Here is a 21700-nt window from a genome sequence, read left to right as displayed (position 1 = left end):
ACAACAGAACCGAGAGAAACACTGCAACTACATCCAGCCATCTTTAGAAAAGGACACAAGAAAACACAGCATGATATTAAAATTTTATTTTTAATTTCAGTATAAAATTATGGTAACTTCTAAAAATATATCTGACATTATAGAAAATAATTACATAATTTGACATAGTTGCTGCTGACAATAATTTCACCAACTCCACCTCTCATATGTAGAAAATAATTACATAATCTTAGATCGATGCTGCTGACAATTTCACCAACTCCACCTAATTTTGTCCCCCTAGCTCTGGAACTTGTTTTTTTTTATTCTAGATGCTGAGACACTGGGAGCCTCACTAACTATTAGTTTAATTCGTTTCATGCAGCTAAGCGTGGATCATGATCTGCTGCGTCCACAGTTACAATAAGGCCAACCAGAGTGAGCTGGGGCCAACAACGGGACTGCTACTCTGCTAAATGTTGTGCTGTGGAACATTTCTTGTACTGATCAGCGGTGAGATGGGTCAGGTTAGTGAAGGCCTCCAGCGGAGCTGGCAGATGGGATGTACGGTGAGATGACACAGAAGACGCAGCCTGCCTCCTGGAAAGCCTGCCTCATCTCCACCTAGTGGGCAAAAAAGAGACTGCATCAGACACAGAGGCGCACTGGCCTCACACCTCAACATAGAACCAAGGGCACGTAGCCCATCACACAAGACTGTGTTGTTGTTTTATGGATATAAAATATATCAAGGACTCATAGTTGTTAGCGTCTCTCTTCCAGACTATGACAGGGTCTTTAAACGTTGCATTCATTGTTGGGTTTGATGAATCACATTTGAATATCACAATGTGATGCAAGGTTGACACAGATATTTAAATCTTTCTCTCTGTCTGATATCAATTCAGACTATACCTGTTCCTGTTTTAGGTCATTTAAAAAAGAACAAAGAGAGAATTTAATAAAAACTTTCCATATGTTTCCAAGTATTTGGTAGAATTTACTATTAAATTGTATGAATTGGATGTTTTGGCTTGTTTTTCCTTTAGAAGCTCCAGACAATAGTTAGCTGGTATTTCAGCCCATTCCTCCTGAGTCGGGTTTGTCGGCTGAATTGCCTGCACATGGCTTTCAACCGTTGACCTCCTATGATTTGGGTCATTGTGCATTCGGAAGATCCATTTGTGCTCAAGTTTCAACTTCCTTGCTAATTTATTGAGATTTTGCTTCCATATTACCACATGATGTTCTGTCCTTATGACTTCCTCCTGCAATAAAACACTTACACAAAATGTGGCTGCCAGCCCCGTCCTCAGGCTTGTACGCTTCTCCATTTCTCCTCCAAATGTGATGATGGCCATTAAGGCCACTTCAATTTGGCACGTCTCCAGGGGTTACGGTTTCTGTCCCCGAGTGCATTTGCAAACTGCAATCTGTTTTTTTTATGCCACTTAAGGAGCAATGGCTTCTTCCTGTCCGAGCGGCCCTTCGGCCCATGTTGGTGCAGGACACTTTTCACTGTGGATAATCAGACTGTTACCAGTGTCAGCAGCATCTTCACAAGATCTTTTGCTTTTGTTCTGCTCTTTTCATGTTTTTCACACGTTCATCTCTGGGACATGTCTCCCTCCAGTTCCTGGTCAGCATGGCGGCTGGACATTCCCATGTTTCTAATTGCATGTAATTCTTTGACCAGATGACCTCAGAACCTTCAGGCATTTTGAAACTGGAGGAACCAGACGTCTAGAAGTCTATGGTTCTCTTGCCCGTCCCTCCTTTATGACATCATCACTTGAGTTTTTACCAAATTGACGAAAATGGTGATTATTAACTAGCAGTACTAAAGTCGCAGCCACAGTAAAAACGGCATTTAAAATTACTTAACAACAACAATATTTAACTTTATGACAAACAACATCATTTTACTTTTCTAGCTTCCGTAAGCAGCTAGCTGGGCTACAGAGCTAACACTAGTGCAACAAATAATGTGGGCTTCAGCTATTTTGTTTTTTTCTCTCATCCTGTTTTAAAAAGCTAATGCCAGAAGCAATTTTAAACAGGTTGTTATTTCCTGCTACCTGTGCAGGTGTTGCTCTCTCCTTCAGTAAAGCCACACATTTCAGAGTTTTATTTGCAAATCATCTTAAGAACCATGCACACATTTCTTTCCATCTCACAATCATGCACTATTTTGCATGACTAGCACAGATAATCACAATAAAAACCTATTTAATATTACTACAATGTGACAAAGTCAAACAGTCAGATTGGCTCAATCATCCTCATCCCTTTAATTGTGGAGAAATGGACCTCCCTCCGTTAGTTGAGGGTTCTCTCCACGTAGGATAAATGGGCCTAGACAACAGATGGAAGGATTTGGTGCTTGTGTGAATTTTTTTTTTTTTTTTTTGCCTTCGTCAACCTGAACCATTTTCTGTTCAACAATTAAAAAATGAGCTTCAGTCCTCAGAGTGAGGGAGAACAGCCTTACCAGCCTGGCCTGGTCTGGACACAGGCCCACCACGGCCCCCCCACTGCCCGGGAGCTTCACTGCTGAGCCAAACTGTAAGATCAGACAGAGTCTTCATTAATTAAATATACGGTGGGTGCTCTTGAGGGAGCTCAGTTCTGCACATCCTAACACCCACCTGCCTGGCCAGCTGAACCATCCTGAGGTTCCCAGGACCCAGGCAGTCATCAGTGTAGATAGACCTGTAAACCACGTAGCTATTAAATCAGGCAGCTGTACAATCTAAGCATTTATTCAGAAAAGGTAACAAATATTCACTTTGATGCGATGTAGAAGATCATCTATCATAACGATGTGACACTACAACGGATTAGTACGAGGGCCAGGCTAAGAAAAAAGACATTAAATTACAAAGATATAATTATAATATTGAGAGAAAAAAGTCATATGATAGTAAGTCATAATAATAGGAGAATAATGTCATAATATTAGAGGAATAAAGTCGTAATAATTAAAAGAAAAAAAGCAGTAGCACGATGATAAAGGTATAATACTAGTAGAATGAAGTAACAATTTTAAGATCGTTCCTACACGAAAAATAAAAAACATGAGGAATATTGAGCATATAGTGAAGTTATATTTCACCATCAGTTTTACAAATATTGATTTCCACTTTCCATTTTCAGAAGGATAGAAACGTAACTGATCTCCATGGTTACGTTTAAAGTTTGTTGTTTCAGAACCCTGTTCGCTTCTGTTCTCTGGTGAACCTCTGAGGTCCTCACACACCAGCTGCAGTTACACACACATTACATCACACACAGGTGGATTCGTCCCACTAGCTCCAAACAGAAATGGAAGCGTTTGATTTTATTTAGGAGTACTAAACTGGGTGAATACACAAGCACACATTTTCATGTTTATTGTAGCAAAAATGTGAATAGCGCTACTTTGTGTGGGTCAAGCACATAAAATCCCAATAGAATCAGTTTCTTTTTTTGTCTATTGCATATTTGTGTAGCAACAACAGACTTAGAGTCTTCTGCGGACGCGACAAACACTCGACAAGCAAACACTCTGTATACTACGACAGAAAAGCTGGGGTTACCTGCGCAGCTCAAAGTTCTGGTCCATCAGTTGGGCCAGACGAGTCCAGTCTCTGTCTTTAATCGCTGACCTGATGGGAGAAAAACAGCAAACAAAAAAAAAGTCCTCAGGTCTGAATTTGGATCAGTGAATGAGCTCAGACCCAGTGACGTGCGGTGAGGTTCATAGCTGGTGAGGCACTGACGTCATCAGAATCAGATTTGCAAATAGATGCATAGATTGACAGCAGTTTACAGGTTATGTTTCACTTCTGCATCCTTACACATACAAACTGTAGCTCACAAAACACACATTTCCTTAAAAAACAAAACAAAATAAATGTTATTACTGTCTTACCTGCTTCGATTGAAAGTCCACTTGAGAAAACTTTTTTAGTGTTGTAATGTAGTCATCCATGTCGAAAGTCGGGATAAGCGAGAGGAAAAAAAATCACTATCTCTATTATAATCTATCGCTGCACTTGACTTGCTTCCCGAATCGTTTAGCCTAGCTCGCTGTCACTTACTCGGCAGTTGAGGAGTGAACAAGACGAACGTCTGGGATCTTGAGCGCCCCCTGCCATGAGGCAAGAGAACTGCCTGCCTCACCTCGAACCTGTTCTCTGCCGTTTATAATCGCTCATTACACGAAACACGTTACACAAACACAGTTGGTGACAAAAAGCACTGTACATTATATACATAAGCTAAATTATTGGAAATAAGTTCACATATTAAATTTGTTTAAACCATTTTATTGACACCGTACAGCAACATGCTCTCTCCGCTTAGCAGCCAGCGCAGAGCCAGGGGTTGCGCAATCCAAGGTGAGGCAGAGCTCGCTGCTGCCTCACCGGCATCGCTTCCAAGCATTTGAATGGGAAAATAAGAAAATTCAGCGATTTTGAACAAATAAAAATCGAAATTGGTGAAGCTACATGAAAAATAAATATTTTTTAGTACAAACCACCGGATGAATATAACAATTTAAATTACTTTATGATTATATATTTTCTTTCTTTCCATGATGGCTGGTGAGGCACTGCCTCACCTGCCTCCCCCGACCGCACGTCACTGCTCAGACCCGACTTATCCACGCTGAAGCTAAAAGTCAGAAAACAAGTGAGATTGTTTATTGCTTCTCACTGAGCACACTGCTGACATGCTATCACCAATAGAATCCAGTAACACATTTCTCTCTACACCGTTTGTCATGCATCTACTGTATCTGTCTGTCTATGGAGGGAAAAATTGCTAATAATATATGTAATAAATGAAATAAGAAGTCTAAGAGAATGAAAACAGTGTTTACATGAACAGGTCAAACATACATCATGTGCATAAACATGATCAGATGTACAGTTATTATCCCAATAAGGACCCAAGTCAGAATTGTAACTTTAGGTGACATCCTAGCTGATACTTTTTCCCCCCATTGGAGCTTAAAAATTGTGATCTCTTAAAGAAAAATGTAATTTAAAGTTATTTACAGGACAAGAAATAAGAATCTTGAGTGACAAACACTTCTTAGGATTTTTTTGGTGAGTACCTACCTTGCCTGGTCTGTGAGCTCAGCAAAGGTCTTCATCGCCTCGACAACCACTGGCTCCCCTGCAAGTAAACAACTAATATGAAAGCAGTTTAACAAAAGCAGCAAAGGGGTTTTCAGTTTAAAGGTTCTCAAAGTAGTATTGTCAAGGAATGATTAAAAAAAAAATCATTCAGTTTGGCAACTTGCTTTCTGTAGGAAATACAAGCATGCCAAACTTTACTGGTTATTTATAAACCAGTATTCAATAAGCGCCTTAAGAGATGAGAGTCATTCCCCTCCGACCCCAAACAACCACACTGGAAGACTGTTGGACTGGAAGACGCACCGCTGAGCCAACGCTGCCGGATGTTGCTATGGATACGTCCAGAGTCGCTGGGGTCACTCAGGTAGGCCAGCCAGAACGGTGGAAGGTCACTCATGTCCATAGAAGCATAGTTCCCTGAGAGAGGACAAAGGTCACAGGAAGAATTATCCACTGCCGTGTCTGGTTTCTTCAAGATCCACCTGACAAACATCAACAGCAACTCTTACAACATGACATAAGGACACATTCCATAATGCAGCAGTTAAAAGTAAATTATTTTCAAAGTTATATTCTGTGTCTAAAACCATTTTATGAAACTACCACATTTCATCATCTGTTTACTTATTGACATCAGTACCGTAGCCTTGCTCATCCATGAGCTTCTTGCTGAAATCCATGTAGACCAAACCTTCATACACCTGCAAGAACAGAGGGACCATGTTTCCTGTCAGTGTTGTTCCAAACAGGTTCTCAAACCTTTTAGAACAAGTCCCACTTCATTATATATTAACTGCCATACTGGCAGACATTTAGAAACAGCGGCACCTTTCAGTTTGTATGAAACAAAAACATTTTAAATAAGTGGTACTACTGCTTTGATGAAAAGAAGTATCTTAGCTGCACTCAGCACAACTCCTAAGTTCAAAATTGGAAAAATAAGCAGGAAAACAAAACAAAAAATGGAATTCCAGGTAGATAAAGTTGGAGGTTCTCACCCATCTGATCTTAAAACACAGTATATCTGCTACCATTTGGAATATAAAAAAAAACCCCACTTTGGCATAAAATCCACACAAGATGTTTCTTTAGTGCTTGAATGTGTCTAAAATCCAGAAAAATACATTGTTATTAGCTTGTCTTGCTAACTGTTAGCCCGGCCACATAATTATCAAATCCTATTGCTTTTTCCAAGCTGCAATTGGAATATGGAAAAACTTGGAAGCAATGTTATTCCCAGATTTGAGATCCATCTTCAGGAGTAAATGAAATGGAGAATCTGGAGCCAGCAGAAACCTGCTCCCTGTTTACTGTTGACCACTTCACTTCCTGAACGCTGTCAGATCACTGAGTACTGTCGAAAATTCATTAATCCTTCTCTTGTAAATAGCCGATTTCCAAAATTTCATCGAAGCACTAGTGAAGCCAGACACTGTGTGTGGTGGACAAGCTGACGGGGCGTTCACTGACCTGCACCACTCTGTCCTGCAGGCCAGCCGTGATGAACAGCTCATCGGTCTCCACACTCAGGATGAAGTTGGCTCGGATTGATTTGGGAAGATCCTTCAAAACAAACAAAAAAAAAGAAATTAAGAGTAAAACTCAGCAGTCTGCTCTAATCTGACTGATAAGCAGGAGAACAGCGGTCATGGTTTTATGCTTTCTTACATTGTCAGTGATGTTGTAGAACTTCATGAGACACTTCAGAGTAGCTGAAACGATGGCACTGTGATGGTACAATGATAGTGGAAAGTATTTATTCTGTTCACAATGAAAAAGGATTAAATAGGAATATGTGGGGAAACAAACTATATACCTGCTTCCAGCTAGGCCCTTAACAGAAAGAGAAATCATTTCATCAGAACAAGTGAACATGTTGCTACGTAACCGGTGCTAATCATGCAGTGAAGCAGCAGTTATTCTGTCTGTCTGTCTGTACCGATCCTTACCACTTGCCGAGGAATGTTGGTGTCGTACTTCAGGGTGAAGTTTTGCTTTGTTAAAGCAATGCTGCGGCAAAAAGAGAGTGAAATAAGAACTGAGTGTAGCAATGCAAAAAAAAAAAAAAAGAAGCTCAATGAATAAGAGGAGAATGTTGTTACAGTCATTTCAAGAATTTTCTTCCTGGAGGTCAGAGTATCAAACATGTTTTATAACAAATGTGAAGTTTCTGTGCTTTGGTTGGATTACATTACTTTATGAATTTGACGAGCTGTTTTATGGTTTAATAGCAGATGCTGTATAGCAACAACAGTCTGGGACAGGTTAGCACAGCAAGGCGTAGCAGTTAGCTTCGCTTTGCCTGCTAGCTTAAGAAAAAGCATGATGGATGCAGAGCTGAGTTTTCTTGTTAAATGCAGTGCTGATCATTTTATTTAATTACACTTTATGTAAATTAAGAAAACAAGAAAATTATGAAATGGTTATGTGAGAAAAAATGACTAACAATAAAAATTGATAAGTGGAAAGAAAAGTACTGAGCTGTTGATTTTAATTATTTGTGACTTAATCGGTGAAAACAGAAATAGTTTAATCCAAAGAGAAACGTGATTCTAATTTCAACTGCTTTTAAAAATCGACTTGTTACTACTTGAAATTCAAAACAAAATACTTTATTGATCCCAAAGGGAAATTAAATAAATCAGATATTTGTCCTTCCATGGAAGTGCCAATAATGGTGAGTGTAGTAAAAATAAGTACACAGACATATAAAACAAACAGAATTTGAAGCAATTCCAGCTAGACGAACTTTACAACGCCACCAGAAGAAGGGAGCTAAAAGCCTCACCCTCGTTTGGAGCAGAACTGGTAGAACTTCTTACACGTAGCCTGCAGCAGCCGCAGACCTCCCAGATACCTGCAAAATTCACAACGGAAGCAGAACGGTTTGTATGAATGCAATCAACGCCGTCCTGCAGCTTGGCCCGTATCTAGGGTCCCTCACCCCTCCCTCCTGCTGATGCAGAACAGATCCTGCAGGCTGCCAAACTCTGTGGGATCATTCAGCGGGTGAGGGACTAAAGCCTGGAAACCACACAGAGTTAGCGATTCAGTTCAATGTGCCGCCAGTGAAGGTGGTCTACAGGAAACGGCCTGTTACCAGAGTCTGACTCTCCACCAGTGTAACCTCAGCCCAAAAGTTAGAGATGGTCATGGCGATGGTTTTCCCATTGAAACCATCTGAGGGATTTCCCATTAATCCAACCCTGTGATCCAAGATGAGGAAATCTGTATTAAGAGCTTCATCTTGATGAGTTTTAACATTCTAAGAAGAAAAGAGTGACGTTTCACACCTGGCTGTCTTACCTGGCATATGAGCGGCATGTGATTGGTTGAGCGGGGTTGTCCTGTTTCTTGGTGGAGTAGTGAGTCAGCCACTTTGTGTAGTCTGACAAGCCCTATCAAAATAAAGAAGAACTTTATCCCAAAAGTTCCCAAAAGTATAGCTGGATTAAAAATCCAGCTAAAAATAGCTGAATTTTTAATGTTGAAGTGTTACTTAGACATCTTCCCAGAGTTCATTAGCACACAAAGAAAAATCAATTACTATTATTTAGGTAACATTTATAAAAATTGTTTTATTAACATATTTGTTAAAACTGTCACCATGTCATGAGATTAATAAAAGGCAGAAAATATGCGAAAAAAAGGAAAAAACAAAAATCGAGCTCCTCTGCCTCCTCTCTGTTCCTACTGCCATCTGTAGAAATACAAGTCAGAAAAAACCAATCAGAGCCAGGAGGGTTTTAGCGCCGTCAGTCTTCTCATGTACGCACTGTTCACACCTTCTTCTTTGCTTGTTGCTATGCTACAGCTAGTTCACCAGCCTGTGGTGAATGCTCAAATGCTCAGGGTAGTTAGCATTGCCGTAGATGAAGGGGGATAAATAGTCTTCCTGGAAAGTGTGCAGCACGTACACAAGGGCGATTGACAGCGCAAAGATCTTCCTCCGGGCTCTGATGGGTTGTTTCTGACTGGAAGAGGCGTATTTTTTTGCAAGTGACAGAAGCAAAGGAGCTCAATTTTTTTTTTTACAGATTGTCTTTGTCATATTAAAGGATACTTCAGTCAAAACTAATGTATAGATATATAAAATGTGTATATATCTACATAGAAAAAAGCAACAAACTATTTACAATAATTTTTCCTTAAGTTTTTGAGTTTATGTTTGTTGGGAGAAGTGATGGCTATAAATTCTAACAGCTGCTCAGAGGAAGGATCTGTGAAGTTGCTTCTTTGTGCACCTAGGACGCAGCAGTCTGAGCTCTCCAGTTTGGGGGGTGAGGTGGCGAGACACAACGTTAAACCCGTTTCAGATCCCAGGAACAGATACAAACCACTTGTCCAATGAGCTGGAAGCCAGTAGGAAGCTTCATTCCAAACACGTCCAGCTTCTTCTCATTGATGAGCCACTCCTGGGAACAAAGACGGGACAGGACAGCATGTCAGCTAACTTCACGACAAACAGCTGAAGTCATTTCTGGAGTTTGTCTTCAGAAAACAGCGTGGCTCAGGTTGATGTGGCACTTCTCTAGAGGCTGCTTCCCACAGCAGTCAGCGTGTGATCAGCAATATGAGAAGATGTGGTAACACATACACACACACACCACCCACACACACCAACACACACAAACACACTCCCACACACACAGAGGACATGACTTCCCTTTCTGCTGCTGTGTGTGTGGACAGCTTTTTGGTCTGTCTGAACACAAAAGCAGCTCCGACAGTTCTTGATAAGGTTCGAGTTACAGGAACTCAGAGTTAAAGAGTTGACCTGGTTAGAACAGGAAGAGTCCTGCATCACTTGGTTTCAACCTGTTTTATAGCTTATGCAGAAGAAAAGCTTTTATTTCCTGTTTGTGATATTTGTTTTTTCATCTCTACTTAAATATAGGGACATTTTAAATAACCAAAAACAGATCCCTATAGAGTTTGATTTTTTTCTAGAAACTATTCTAGAAGATAGAATGTTGGAAAAAAAATTTTTTGCTCAATATGTTAACAGCATGATGTCAGCAACTGTGGTACTTGTGTTTTGTTAAGCCAAATATTTCTTAGGGGTTCCTTTCACATTGAATAAATGGACTTACAGTAGATGTTGATGTTTTGGTCTAAGTGGTGCAACAGGAAGTGAACTTAACTTTTTATGCTGAGAAAATAAGGTCATAATAAAGCCACAAACCAACCAAATGAACATCACCTACGAACCCAGAATAGTCCAAAGGTCCGCTCCGTGGCTCGAGTGTACAGGCTGAGGAAGTTGGACATGCAGGACAGCGTGTCTCTGCGGAGGCAGTAGAACACCACGCTGGCCAGCCGGGATGCTGTCCGCCCTTCCTCGGGTTTTTCCAAGAAGCGAGTTATCCTGGCTCAGAAGCCGAATGGGTTAAAACCAGGAAAAAGCTGGAAGGTGAGGTCCATAGAACCATCCTCACCTGTGGGTCTCGGGACAGACCTCCACGATCCCCCTGGAGCTGCTCCGCTCACCTTCCTCCAGCTCATAGTAGATGATCAGCTCTCCAGGCTGAAACACACAAGAGAATGAATAAAAACCAACAATCAAATGGAAAATAAACAACTGTTGCAAACTGGAGGCCCTTTGACTGCAGACCCGCATCACTACCCTCCACCACAGCTGATTTGAGGTGCTTGTGCTGAGATGCTAGGTTTGGTTTTTCACTATGGTCGAACATCCCCACACTGGTCTCTTGTGTTTAACGGATGTGGTTGCAAAAGTTTTGTGGTCCGTTAAAATGCAAGACTTTTGTAGTTAAGTCTTGCCTGCAAAAGTAAGCAAGTAATGCTGCCATATTCTTCAGAGAAAAAAACCCCCATAAAACAACCCTTACAAACAAGCCGTACCTGCTAAGTCTTTTTCAACTTGTCCTGTTGTTTTACTGTCCAGGCTGAGACGGAACACTTGGGTTTTTTGTCATTTCTCTGGGCATTGCACAATCCGGCCTTGGGGTCAATTTGTTGGAACATCAACTAATGGGAAGACTGACACTTGTCTAAAATATGTTTGGCCGAGTCGTGAATAAACTTTCTCAGTGGAATTGAGGACTATTTGGAACTTCTGAGACTGATGCACAGCAACAATTGCTTCTCCGAGGTCATTGCTGATGTCTTTTCACCACGTTGGCCTTGTTTTAACACACACCCAGGGGCGGAGCTACGTGGGGGTGGGAGGAGGCTGGGAGGGCCCCACGTGGGATGGTGTTGATGAAGAGAGGAATAAACACAGTTAAAGACTTTCTGATAAATTAATTTGTTCCCATGTTATGGACGGATTATTTCAGGCAGCTAAAATATGTGGTTCCCCCTCATAACTTTGGCAAATAATGAGCAAATGTTTTCAAACTTACATGATTTGTTGTTGAGGATGAAAGGAATAAGCTCAGTTAAAGACTTGCCGGTAAATTAATTTGTTCCCATTTTATGGAGGAGGAACGGATTATTTCAGGCAGCTGAAATATCCATTCTCTCCTCTCCTCCCCCCATAACTTTGGGAATTAAAGTGTAACTGTTTCCAAATTCTCAAAAAATGTGATAGCATGTAGAACACTAGAAATTTTCTTAATCCAGTAATCTGTCATATTTTACATTAGAACGGGATTTACCAGAAAGTCTACACTCTCATCTTTTCAGAAAGTCTTAATTTTTGTGCCATGCTATCAGCCAGCTTCCGTCCTCTTATATCAGCAATAAAAAATTATAAATACACACTACGTGTTGGAAAACTGTGCTTGGTGACTGACTTTTATTTGTCAGGCTTAAGTGACAAAAGTTGGAAAAAGACCGATTCTCTTGGCGTTTAAAATAACACAAAACGGCGTAGGAAGACCTCGTTTATTCATTTATTTTTACAATTTTGTTATTCTTCTTTTTAAAACAGCTGCCGATTAAACTGAATGTTACAACCTTGACATGATTATATGAGTTGTTTTTACCAAGAAATCGATCAGAAGAGCCGTGAAAATGGTCAGATCCGCCAGATCCGCCTCTCTGGCTGCAATGCGCGCTCCCGACACAGGGGGAACAGATTTTCACAGGGGGAACAGATTTTCACAGGGGGAACAGATTTTCACAGGGGAACAGATTTTCACAGGGGGAACAGATTTTCACAGGGGAACAGATTTTCACAGGGGAACAGATTTTCACAGGGGGAACAGATTTTCACAGGGGGACAGAATTTCGCACAAGACTGGAATAAAGTTTGTTTTGGTCTGTGGCCTTTAAAGATGGCAAACGTCATACGCAGTGATGTTGGTTTCAAAGCTCAATATGCTGCAGAGCAACAACTATGTTTTACAGAAGAGGCTAAGCGTACTGATGATTGATAAATCAAATAAGTATCAAACTATCTACCATCCTAATGAATGTGCAAGGGTGTATTTGGTGTTTTCCAATGACCTCATTCACGTTCTTTACGTTTTCCTTTTTTGTGTTTTTAGTTTAATATTAAACAAGACAAGGTTGCAGTTTACACTTTGACCACAAGATGGCGGTTTTATTCCTCTACTTTAGTGCTGTGTGTTGACGTGAGAGGTTAGCTGCTACTTTTTACACATTTAGAAGGCAGTTGTATTCGGATGTGGAAAATTCCAAGTTACCAGTTGGAAAAAATGAACTGCAACGCCTTCTGGAGTCGGATTTTCCACTGGGAAACCGACATCCCCAGTTATGACCGACTTTGCATTTCAATATGGCCGCCCGCTCTCCGCATAAACAGTAGTAAGATCTAGTGAAAAACATTTTTACCCGACACACATGTAGGAGTGCTTCTAAAATCATTTCCGTGTAGCTACTTCAACTATAGACTGAACAAATTAAAAGTGGTGCTTGCTTATTATGAAAAGTAAAGCTTAAAACTAGAAAATTTCTGAAGAAACTTAAACAGGGCCTGCCAAAGTGTGCCTGTCGGTTGGAACCCAGCGTTCTGATGCTACAAATTAGCATCAATGCTAAAGTAAGCTGCAATGTACTCGATAGCATGTGGAGAGTCACAAACATGTTGAGTAACATGGACTTATGCAGTATGTTGAAATTAGTGTACAAGTTAAAATGAGCCATATTTCTAACATTAGCCAAAATGTTGTCAGTAGCATGTGGGGCATCACTAGCATGTTGTCTTACATTGACTTACTCCATTCAATGTACTAAGCGTTGCTAATAAATAAGAAAAATAGCTAAAAGCTTTTTTTTAGGGAAAAGGCTAATGCTAAAGGAGGGCAGTGAAATGCTAATGCTTGTGATAATGTTTGTACTAATGTTTAATGCCTTGCATAACTCAGAGTTCCACCATCATTAACTGGTAACGCAACCCTCCTCCCTAGTAACTCAGTGTTCCGCCATTAATGTAGTTCTAACCATCAGCCATCATTGTAGTTCTAAAGGGCAGCTCTGACCTCAGCCAACTGTCGTGTGTGAGAGACAGAAAGGTGGAGAAAGAATTCTATCTTTGTGAGACACACAGCCAGTTTTTCTGGAGAAAAAAAACAGTCCAAATAACTCCTTCCTGTTCAGGAACCGTGAGACTTATTCGAAAACCGTTTAAAGCGTGCCAGAGGGCTATTTCTCGTCTTTGATAGTAGTAGATTCATATCTGTACCTCACTCACAGTAATAGCAGCGATGAGATAGAGATGGTGTCATCATGACCGACTATCATACCAATAGAGCCATATTTGTGGGTGTGAGGGTGAGTTAAAACTGTTTTGGGGTCAGAAATCCACTCTGTCTGCCTAAGACAGTGCACTAACTTGAGAGAATATTGAGGCTTTTATTTTGAAATTTTCAGTAAGCTTCATTTTAAAGGGCCACAATAATCCCATGTCTAATAGTGTTTGGGTTAAACCAGTCATATAATGACCAAAACAGCAATTACCTGGTGTGAAAAATATAAAGGCTTTTATTATGTAGGGTATGTGATGCTCTCATTTCGACAGTCCATTGTGGTTGTCAGTTAAGGGGTATCAGGATTCGTGAGTCTATATGGTACTTACGTCCTTTGCTCTTCTGCCATCTTGTCTGTATTAAATGTTCCATCAAGGGGCTATTTCTATATTTCTGAATGCCAGCTCAGCCTTCGGTAGTAACTCAGTGTTCCAACATCACTGTAGTTTTTAACCCTCTGAATGCACCATTAAATGAGGTCAGAATGTTCAGTTCCAATGGTATCAATGACATCAGCGGTTATGACGTCACTCTATGATACCACAAAGGAATCTCTCTCTTGAATGTAGCTCACAGACAGAGTTTTCTCAGATCTGTTCCTCAGTTCTATCACGACAGATCACTCTTCAGAGCACGTTCGAAATTAATCGAAACAAGTGGGATATCGATTCCAGATATTACACGCCATAAAGAGAAGCAAGAAATTACCAGAACATCAACATGAAGCAACAACAGATTGCTTGTGAACATGAAGCTTTTCCAGCTGAGCTTTCATGGGTCGACATTATGGACCTCAACATCCAAGTCGACTACGACGCTGTCATTTCTTTTGAAGAAGACATAGACAGCCCCATTAAACCGGAAGATGAATCAGCAGAGATCCAGGGGGAATCGGGTCCTTCCGGCGACTCTGAGAGTCCAACATCATTGATAGTCAAGCAGGAAACAACTCCCTCTGCTGGCTTCGAGATTACCCCCTCAGTGGAAGTCGTGGAAGAGACAAGCCAACACGTCATTGATCTGACAAAGCAGGTAGACGATCTTAAAAAAGAATTGCAGAGTAAGATTTTGGATCTCCATGAGGAAAGAGACCGAAGGATTGCGTGTCAGGCTGAAGTCAAATCACAGCAGGAGGAGATTGAGAAACTGCAAAAAATGGTAGTAAAAGAACATCACCTGCGAGTCCAACGTGAACGTGGAAGAAACGTGCCAGAGATGAAAGATGCAGCAAAGGTTTCTTGCTCTTCTAAAGTTACAGATGACAAGACCATTCTTCAACAGCTGGAGTATTTCAAGAGGGAGGCTGAAAAATACGCCTCCCGCAACAAAGGTCTGATAGAAGTCATGGTAGAAGAGTACAGAGTGAGGCTTAAATATGAAGAGCAGCTCAAAAGTCACACTGAGCAAGCTTCCAAATTCAAAGCACAGGAAGAAACAATGAAAGCTCTGCAGGGTCAGGTTGCAGACCTGAAGGTGAAGTTGAAACTTGCTCTGGAAAATAACCATCTTAGAGTCTCCACCCAACCAGAGGCCCCCCTGCAGACAGAAGGCTCCCTGCAAACAGAGGAGTCCAAGCAAAGACAGACCTCCAATCAATCAGGGAGGTCTGAGGAAAGACAGACCTTCAATCAACCAGGGAGGTCTGAGGAAAGACAGACCTTCAATCAATCAGGGAGGTCTGAGGAAAGACAGACCTTCAATCAACCAGGGAGGTCTGAGGAAAGACAGACCTTCAATCAACCAGGGAGGTCTGAGGAAAGACAGACCTTCAATCAACCAGGGAGGTCTGAGGAAAGACAGACCTTCAATCAATCAGGGAGGTCTGAGGAAAGACAGACCTTCAATCAACCAGGGAGGTCTGAGGAAAGACAGACCTTCAATCAACAAGGGGTCTCCATGCATAGCCTGGCTCGGCCTTTGTGCCGACCCACTCCCAGGTTGCAACCAGAGGAGTCCAGGCAAAACCAGACCTCCACACAAACATGGAGGTCTGAGGGAAGACAGACGTCCATGCGACCAACCTCCACTGGTTGCATGGAGGGCCTTCATGTTGGCATTGGTATGAAGGCCAATCTATGCCCGGCTCGACCTTTACGCCGACCCACACCCAGGTGGTACTAAACTAGGTCACTATCTAAACCCAGGTTTTCCCAAAACTGGGCATTATTCTGAAATTTGAGGCTTTACACAAATTTGGTAAGTAAAAACAAACCCAGGCCTCAACGCAAATAAAATTCCTGACTCCAAAATCAATGGAGGAAAAACAAGATCAGTTTCAGAGTTCAAAACAGCATAAGAAACATTATTAAAACTTTCCTATATAAAAGCTGATCAGTTAAAATTTCTCAAAAATTAATTGATTAATTGATCTCTCTAAATTGTCCTAAGGTGTGAATGTGTGTGTGCAAGGATAAGTGTGTTAGATGATGGATGGATGAATATTTGTTAAAAGTGTCTGACAGTAGAATATGAAACAGAGAATCTGTGAAAAGTCCTCTGGTTCTGCTGCTGTCCAGAAACAACCAATCAGAACCAAAAGACAAACTTTTGGTTCTGATTGGTTTTTAATGTGTTGAATGTGTCTCAGCACATTCAACACATTAGACTACTAATGTACTGCAGCTACACAATTGGCAGAAATACAACCTAATATTATATCATCATTGTTTATTTATAGAATGATTTAGAAAACAATTTCCCTTCATTTTAGTAGCTGCAATTTTGCCTAACCCACACATTTTCCCTAACCCTAACCAATACTAGTCTATTCCTAACCCTAACCTTAACTAAAACTTAATTAGCATCTTACCTCTAAATGTTACCCCTGACCCAAAACAATGAGTCCATCATATTAGGACTGGACTTTGGTCCTAATATGATGGAACTAATGCAGTGTTTCTCCATTCCGGTCCTCAGGCCCCCTGCTCTGCATGTTTTAGTTGTTCCCCTTCTGCCACACACCTGGATTGAATCAGAGGTTGATTAACAGGCTTCTGCAGTACTTGATGACTGCAGAAGAGATCATGCAATCATTTGGATCAACTGTTCTGAAATAGAGACACATCTAAAACATGCAGAGCAGGAGGTTTAAAGACTGGAATTGAGAAGCACTGACCTAAAGTGACACTGGACATATAATGGTGCGTTCACACCAAATGTGTTTTGAGCATCAGGAGAGTCTGGTTTATATTCAAAGTCTATGTGGAGGAGCGTCGAGGGCTATTGCGGCGCTTCCAGCGTCTAGCGCGGCGCGATTTGAACCGTTTGGAGTGTTTGACACATTTAACACATCCAACACTCTACATAGACTTTGAATATAAACCAGACTCACCTGATGCTCAAAACGTGTTTGATGTGAATGCACCATTAGAATGTTCAGTTCTACTGGTAACAATGACATCAGCAGTGATGACATCACTCTTTGATGCATCAAATGAATCTCTCTTGAGTGTAGCACTCAGACTGTTTTTCAGACCTGTTCCTGTTTCAGACTTATAAGTTATAAGTTATGAATCTTCTACAGGAGCATTGTTAAAATGATTTGAAGGCACAGAATCAGCCCAGTACAGATTCACATTCTCAGGTTAGATAGACTCACCTGGTATAAAGTTCATTTTTCGGTACTGGAATTACATTTATTACTTTAATGAAAGCATGTCATGAATATGTGTACATGTGTCCATCTTAAGTCCAGAGCATACTAGTCTTTTGTAGCTTTTGTCTCCACTAGATGATATGCATATAAGATATAACATAAACAGCACTAGTCAGAGATGCAGTGAGTTTATAGCAGTTGTTTGAATTATCTAGTCGTCTGTTGATTTGCAGTAATAATTAATAGCAGATATAGACGGCCCCAAAATAAAATTCTGCTTTGTCCCCATGGAGGCTTGGGCCAGCGGCCCTGATGCCAACATCTCCAGAAACCATATTAAAGATTGTGATTGTAGCATTTGTTACACACACCAGGACTGGTGTCAATGTGTAACAGATGTTGATTTTCCTGTAAAAAGTAAAGAACAGGTAGGAATGATGAAACAAATCTGTGCTTCACTAATCCTCCTGGAATCTGTTCTGGTTTAACATTTATTAAACATTTCCAAACAGCACCAGATCTGATCTTTCGTCAAAATAATCATTGTGTCCATGTTATTTTCTTTGTCATTCTATACAATATACTTATTCCTGTAATAAACAGTTTTAGATCCTTTAATACAGAGGATCTAAAACTGCAACAATATAGTTGCAACAATATTATTTTTAAATCATTTTATAAATAAACAATGATGATATAATGTTAGGTTGTATTTCTGCCAACTGCAAAAATACAGCTTGTCACACATTTAAGTCTAAGAATGACCCGATTGGTTACCCCATATGCTACTGCATAAAGAATATACAATCTATTTGTATTTTTTTTAATACACCAACATGTTTACAGAAAGACACAAAATAGCTAAACAGATTGGACTCATGTAACGTAAAAACGATCTAAACAACAAAATACTTTCTAACAACTTCCAGAAGTATTTCATAGCTGATAACTGACAGCATATTAAGCAATCTGTACATAACAACAGAACGCAACAGCTCCTGTACAGTAGCTTTATACTTCAGCTAACTAGAACCGGGTCATTCTTTTTCCTCCCCACGCCCGTTAGTTCAGTTGCTATGACAACGGTAAATAAAACACAAAAGAAGTAGAATTGAATGTTCCACCATGTCTGTAGTTCTGACATTCTGCCATCACTGTGGTTCTAAAGAGCAGCTCAGAGGGGCAGACTAAATTCTGTCTATTTTGAGTCTAACTGACACTGTTTTGTGTCAGTCTTTTGTTTTGAGTTGAATTTGGCTCGTTTTTTGTTAATTATGTCGCCACAGTTACTCGAAATGCCAACAAAACTAATAGTTCCCCCCTCCCGGGTCGAGCAGTGACTGACTTTGCAAGTCAGTCACTGCTCTCACTATGCATTGCTGTGGCAGGTCCCAATGATGGTCGTCGGTGAGAAGTACTGATAACAATGATTTTGTCCGTCGCCATATTGGAAGTCCAACTTTTTTACTTTCCCCCCAACCCCCTAAAAAACAGACATAAGCACAAGCAAGCAATATTTTTCAAAGAAAAATATAGCAGATGAAAATTATACAATAACTAAAGGCTCAGTGTGATTCTTGTCATTCAGGGTCAATCAAAGGTAAACTTTGAAGAAGCAGCAATGTGAATTCTGCTTTCTTATTTATAGTTAACTTTAAAGTGTTTACATATGAATGGAAGTCTACAAAGAAAACAGAAATTTGGGAAATATCTTCTTTGTGTATATGACATTTCCCTAACAGGAGCAGTAGATGAATTACGAATCTCAAATTTCACAATTTTGAGATTATGAATAATATCATTATGATGATATCATAATAGCATAATAATTCTTATATCCAGTCACTTCACAGGAGCTCACCTTGGACCTGAAGAAGCGGATAACTTGAGCGATATCAAAGTTCTGATCAGCACACAGCATGTCTCCAGCAATCTGCTCAAACACAGAGAAAGAAAAGGCTGAATGTACATGACCGTGCTACCCGAATGGCCGACATTCTGTCCGCCTCGTACCACAACAACGTCATCGTCCAGCTTGCGGCTCCGTATGACGAGCTCCAGGTCAGCCACGGCCCCAAGCTGGTCCTTCAGGGTCGTGCTGCCATCGTTCACTATGTTCTCCACCGGGAAGTCGTTAGCTGTGGCCCAGCGCTCATAGTGCTTGTACCTGATCAAAGGAGAGGTAAAGGATTTGGAGCAGCAAGTTCAGGCAGTAAGTCCAGACCAACAGCAGCTTGGTTCTGCTACTCACTTGTCTGCGTTGGTGACCAGGTAGACCTCAGTGAAGAGCTGCCGCCTGGAGAGAAGCAACACGTGACAACAGAAAGTTCTGAACTCTTCACAGGAAAATTCCACCTCTGATAATGTTAGAACAATTCATGTTTGGTGCCAGTCAAACTTACACGTTGACAGTTTCCCACCAGAAGTCGAGAATCTTCTTCCCCCCAGTCCCAGGAAGCAAAGCCTTGGGTACACCGGTCAGGTGGCTGTATAAACCTGTGTCGTCATTCTGGGCAAAGAAACAAAGATTCGCCAAAGCTTTACTCTCAATCTCGTCTTCTTTCCAGCTCATTCGTGGTCCAGGTTTTGCTTCGCTGTGGTTTTGTTTTTGAATAAATCCATTCAGGCATGAAATACTCTTCATTGTTCTGGTTCCTGTTGTTTTGGTTCAATCAGAAAATAGTGATAAAGAAAATATAAAGAAAAATTGCAAAAGCATTTCGATTCCAAAATAGCTGTGAGGTGTCAAATGTGCCCCTATTTGTGATTTTGTGTAAATACACTGCGTTTAGATTATTGTAATTCTTTGTATTTAAGGTTGGACCAGAGGAGTCCCTGGAACGACTGGAGCACATGCTGCAGACCGTCTGCTGACCAAAACAAACAGACGTGAATCTATTACCCCTGTTTTGAGCACCTTCACTGGCTCCCTGTTATTTTTTCTGTAAAATTGAATGTTTATTGATTGTTTTTAAGTGCCTAACCTCTATGGGTCCTACTCTTGCAGCCCTATACTCCATCCAGAGCCCTGAGGTCAACCGACCAGCTTTTACTGGCTGTTCCTAAAGCCAGGTTAAAGACTAGAGAGGACAGAGTCTTCTCTGTGGAACCAGTCTCCTCTGTCTGTCTGTTAAGCTTTCTCAGTCAGTAGATCAGTTTAAATCCAGACTGAAAACACTTTCTTCTCCCCGGCCTTCAACAAAAATTAAAGAGAAAAGGAGTGAAGAAAATTGCTGCAGTTGAAATGTGTATTTTATTTCTATTATTAGTTTTTGGTATTTTTACCAATTTCATAATTGTCCTATTATTTTTTTTCCCCAAAATTAATTTTTATCTTAATTTTATTCTTTATCTACTCGTGATGTTGTGATTGACTGCATCTTATTGGACCGGTTGATGAGTCAGCCTCCAGCAGTAGTAAGAATTTTCAAGGAGCCAATCAAAGTTGAGTGGTTTAGGTTTGACACAGAAAACGCAGACAACGTGCAGAGGACTAATAAAGGGAATAAATGGCACTTTTTACTGCCTAGGGTGTGATTTTCTCTATGAGCCACAGAGGAGCTTGGTTTAAATTCGCACAAGTACAGTCACTCAGAAGTGCTGCCCTATCTCCGTGCCAAATCCCGTAACTCAGCTGGCCCATTTTAGGTTTACACTATTTACTTGGGTAAAGCGACACTTCTGTGACATTGTTCTTGTTATCAATTTCAATGGGAGGTTGGGTTCATAAATTCGGCACAATGAAAAGGTAACAAAACGCCGTTCCTCGAACGGAACTACGACTTTTAAAGACCTGCACCCGTTACATTGTTACGGAGATCTGCAGAACGGCGCGGTGCAGAGAGGGGACGCTGGACATGGCTTCACTTCCCAGAACTTACACAACTCCCAAAGCAATCAGAGCCGAACGTCCCGCTGTGAGGGTACGAACGTGTATGTATCAAAAAGACCGAATCAACAGACACCGATAGGAGCCGGGACGGTGGGAGATGTTTAAAAGCCACTTTCTGTAACGCGGTTCTTCGCAGAGTGGTGGCACTTTCGTGAAGGACGTGAACTTTGCACTGCTTGTTGCAACAAACCATAGAGGAAGTTTACCTTAATCTGTGTCTGTAGGACAGTGCCGTGGCCGGCTACCAGCAGGATGCAGATCATGGATGCAGGTCGGGTCGTTCAGGTGAGGCTTTAAAAATGCAGATCCCACCGAGGACCGTCAAGACTCTGACCTTACAAACAGGGTATACTTCCAGGTGGACCCTTCAAATTAAAATACCACCGTTTACAACTCAAGCTAACACATTCATAGATAAATAAAAAAA

General features: G+C 40.9%; 1 protein-coding gene across 2 annotated transcripts; it reads right to left on the bottom strand.

The window, feature by feature from the left end:
• Positions 1–71: 71 nt before the first annotated feature.
• gkup (glucuronokinase with putative uridyl pyrophosphorylase) lies at positions 72–21639 on the bottom strand. 2 transcript variants are annotated; one of them, XM_028044596.1, is made up of 23 exons: positions 21480–21638; positions 19784–19890; positions 19633–19677; positions 19395–19548; positions 19243–19314; positions 10547–10635; positions 10320–10476; positions 9446–9523; positions 8415–8506; positions 8209–8314; positions 8053–8132; positions 7897–7965; positions 7058–7118; positions 6925–6941; positions 6777–6834; positions 6579–6671; positions 5749–5809; positions 5412–5525; positions 5088–5145; positions 3558–3626; positions 2628–2691; positions 2471–2542; positions 72–603 (listed from the first exon to the last, which is right to left on the bottom strand). In XM_028044596.1, exons 1-23 carry the CDS (start codon positions 21534–21536, stop codon positions 508–510), a joined length of 1869 nt encoding a protein of 622 aa, XP_027900397.1. In that variant the 5' UTR covers positions 21537–21638; the 3' UTR covers positions 72–507. The 2 variants fall into 2 exon arrangements, 1 of the variants encoding a protein (XP_027900397.1); XR_003598994.1 differs by lacking the exon at positions 72–603 and adding an exon at positions 2768–2836 and having other exon boundaries at positions 2475–2542; positions 21480–21639.
• Between the last annotated feature and the right edge of the window lie 61 nt (positions 21640–21700).

This window comes from Xiphophorus couchianus, chromosome 18, assembly GCF_001444195.1.
Source record: "Xiphophorus couchianus chromosome 18, X_couchianus-1.0, whole genome shotgun sequence".
Lineage (NCBI taxonomy): Eukaryota > Metazoa > Chordata > Actinopteri > Cyprinodontiformes > Poeciliidae > Xiphophorus > Xiphophorus couchianus.
The sequence above is the reverse complement of the archived record's forward strand: the minus strand, read 5'-3'. Positions and strand labels throughout refer to the sequence as shown.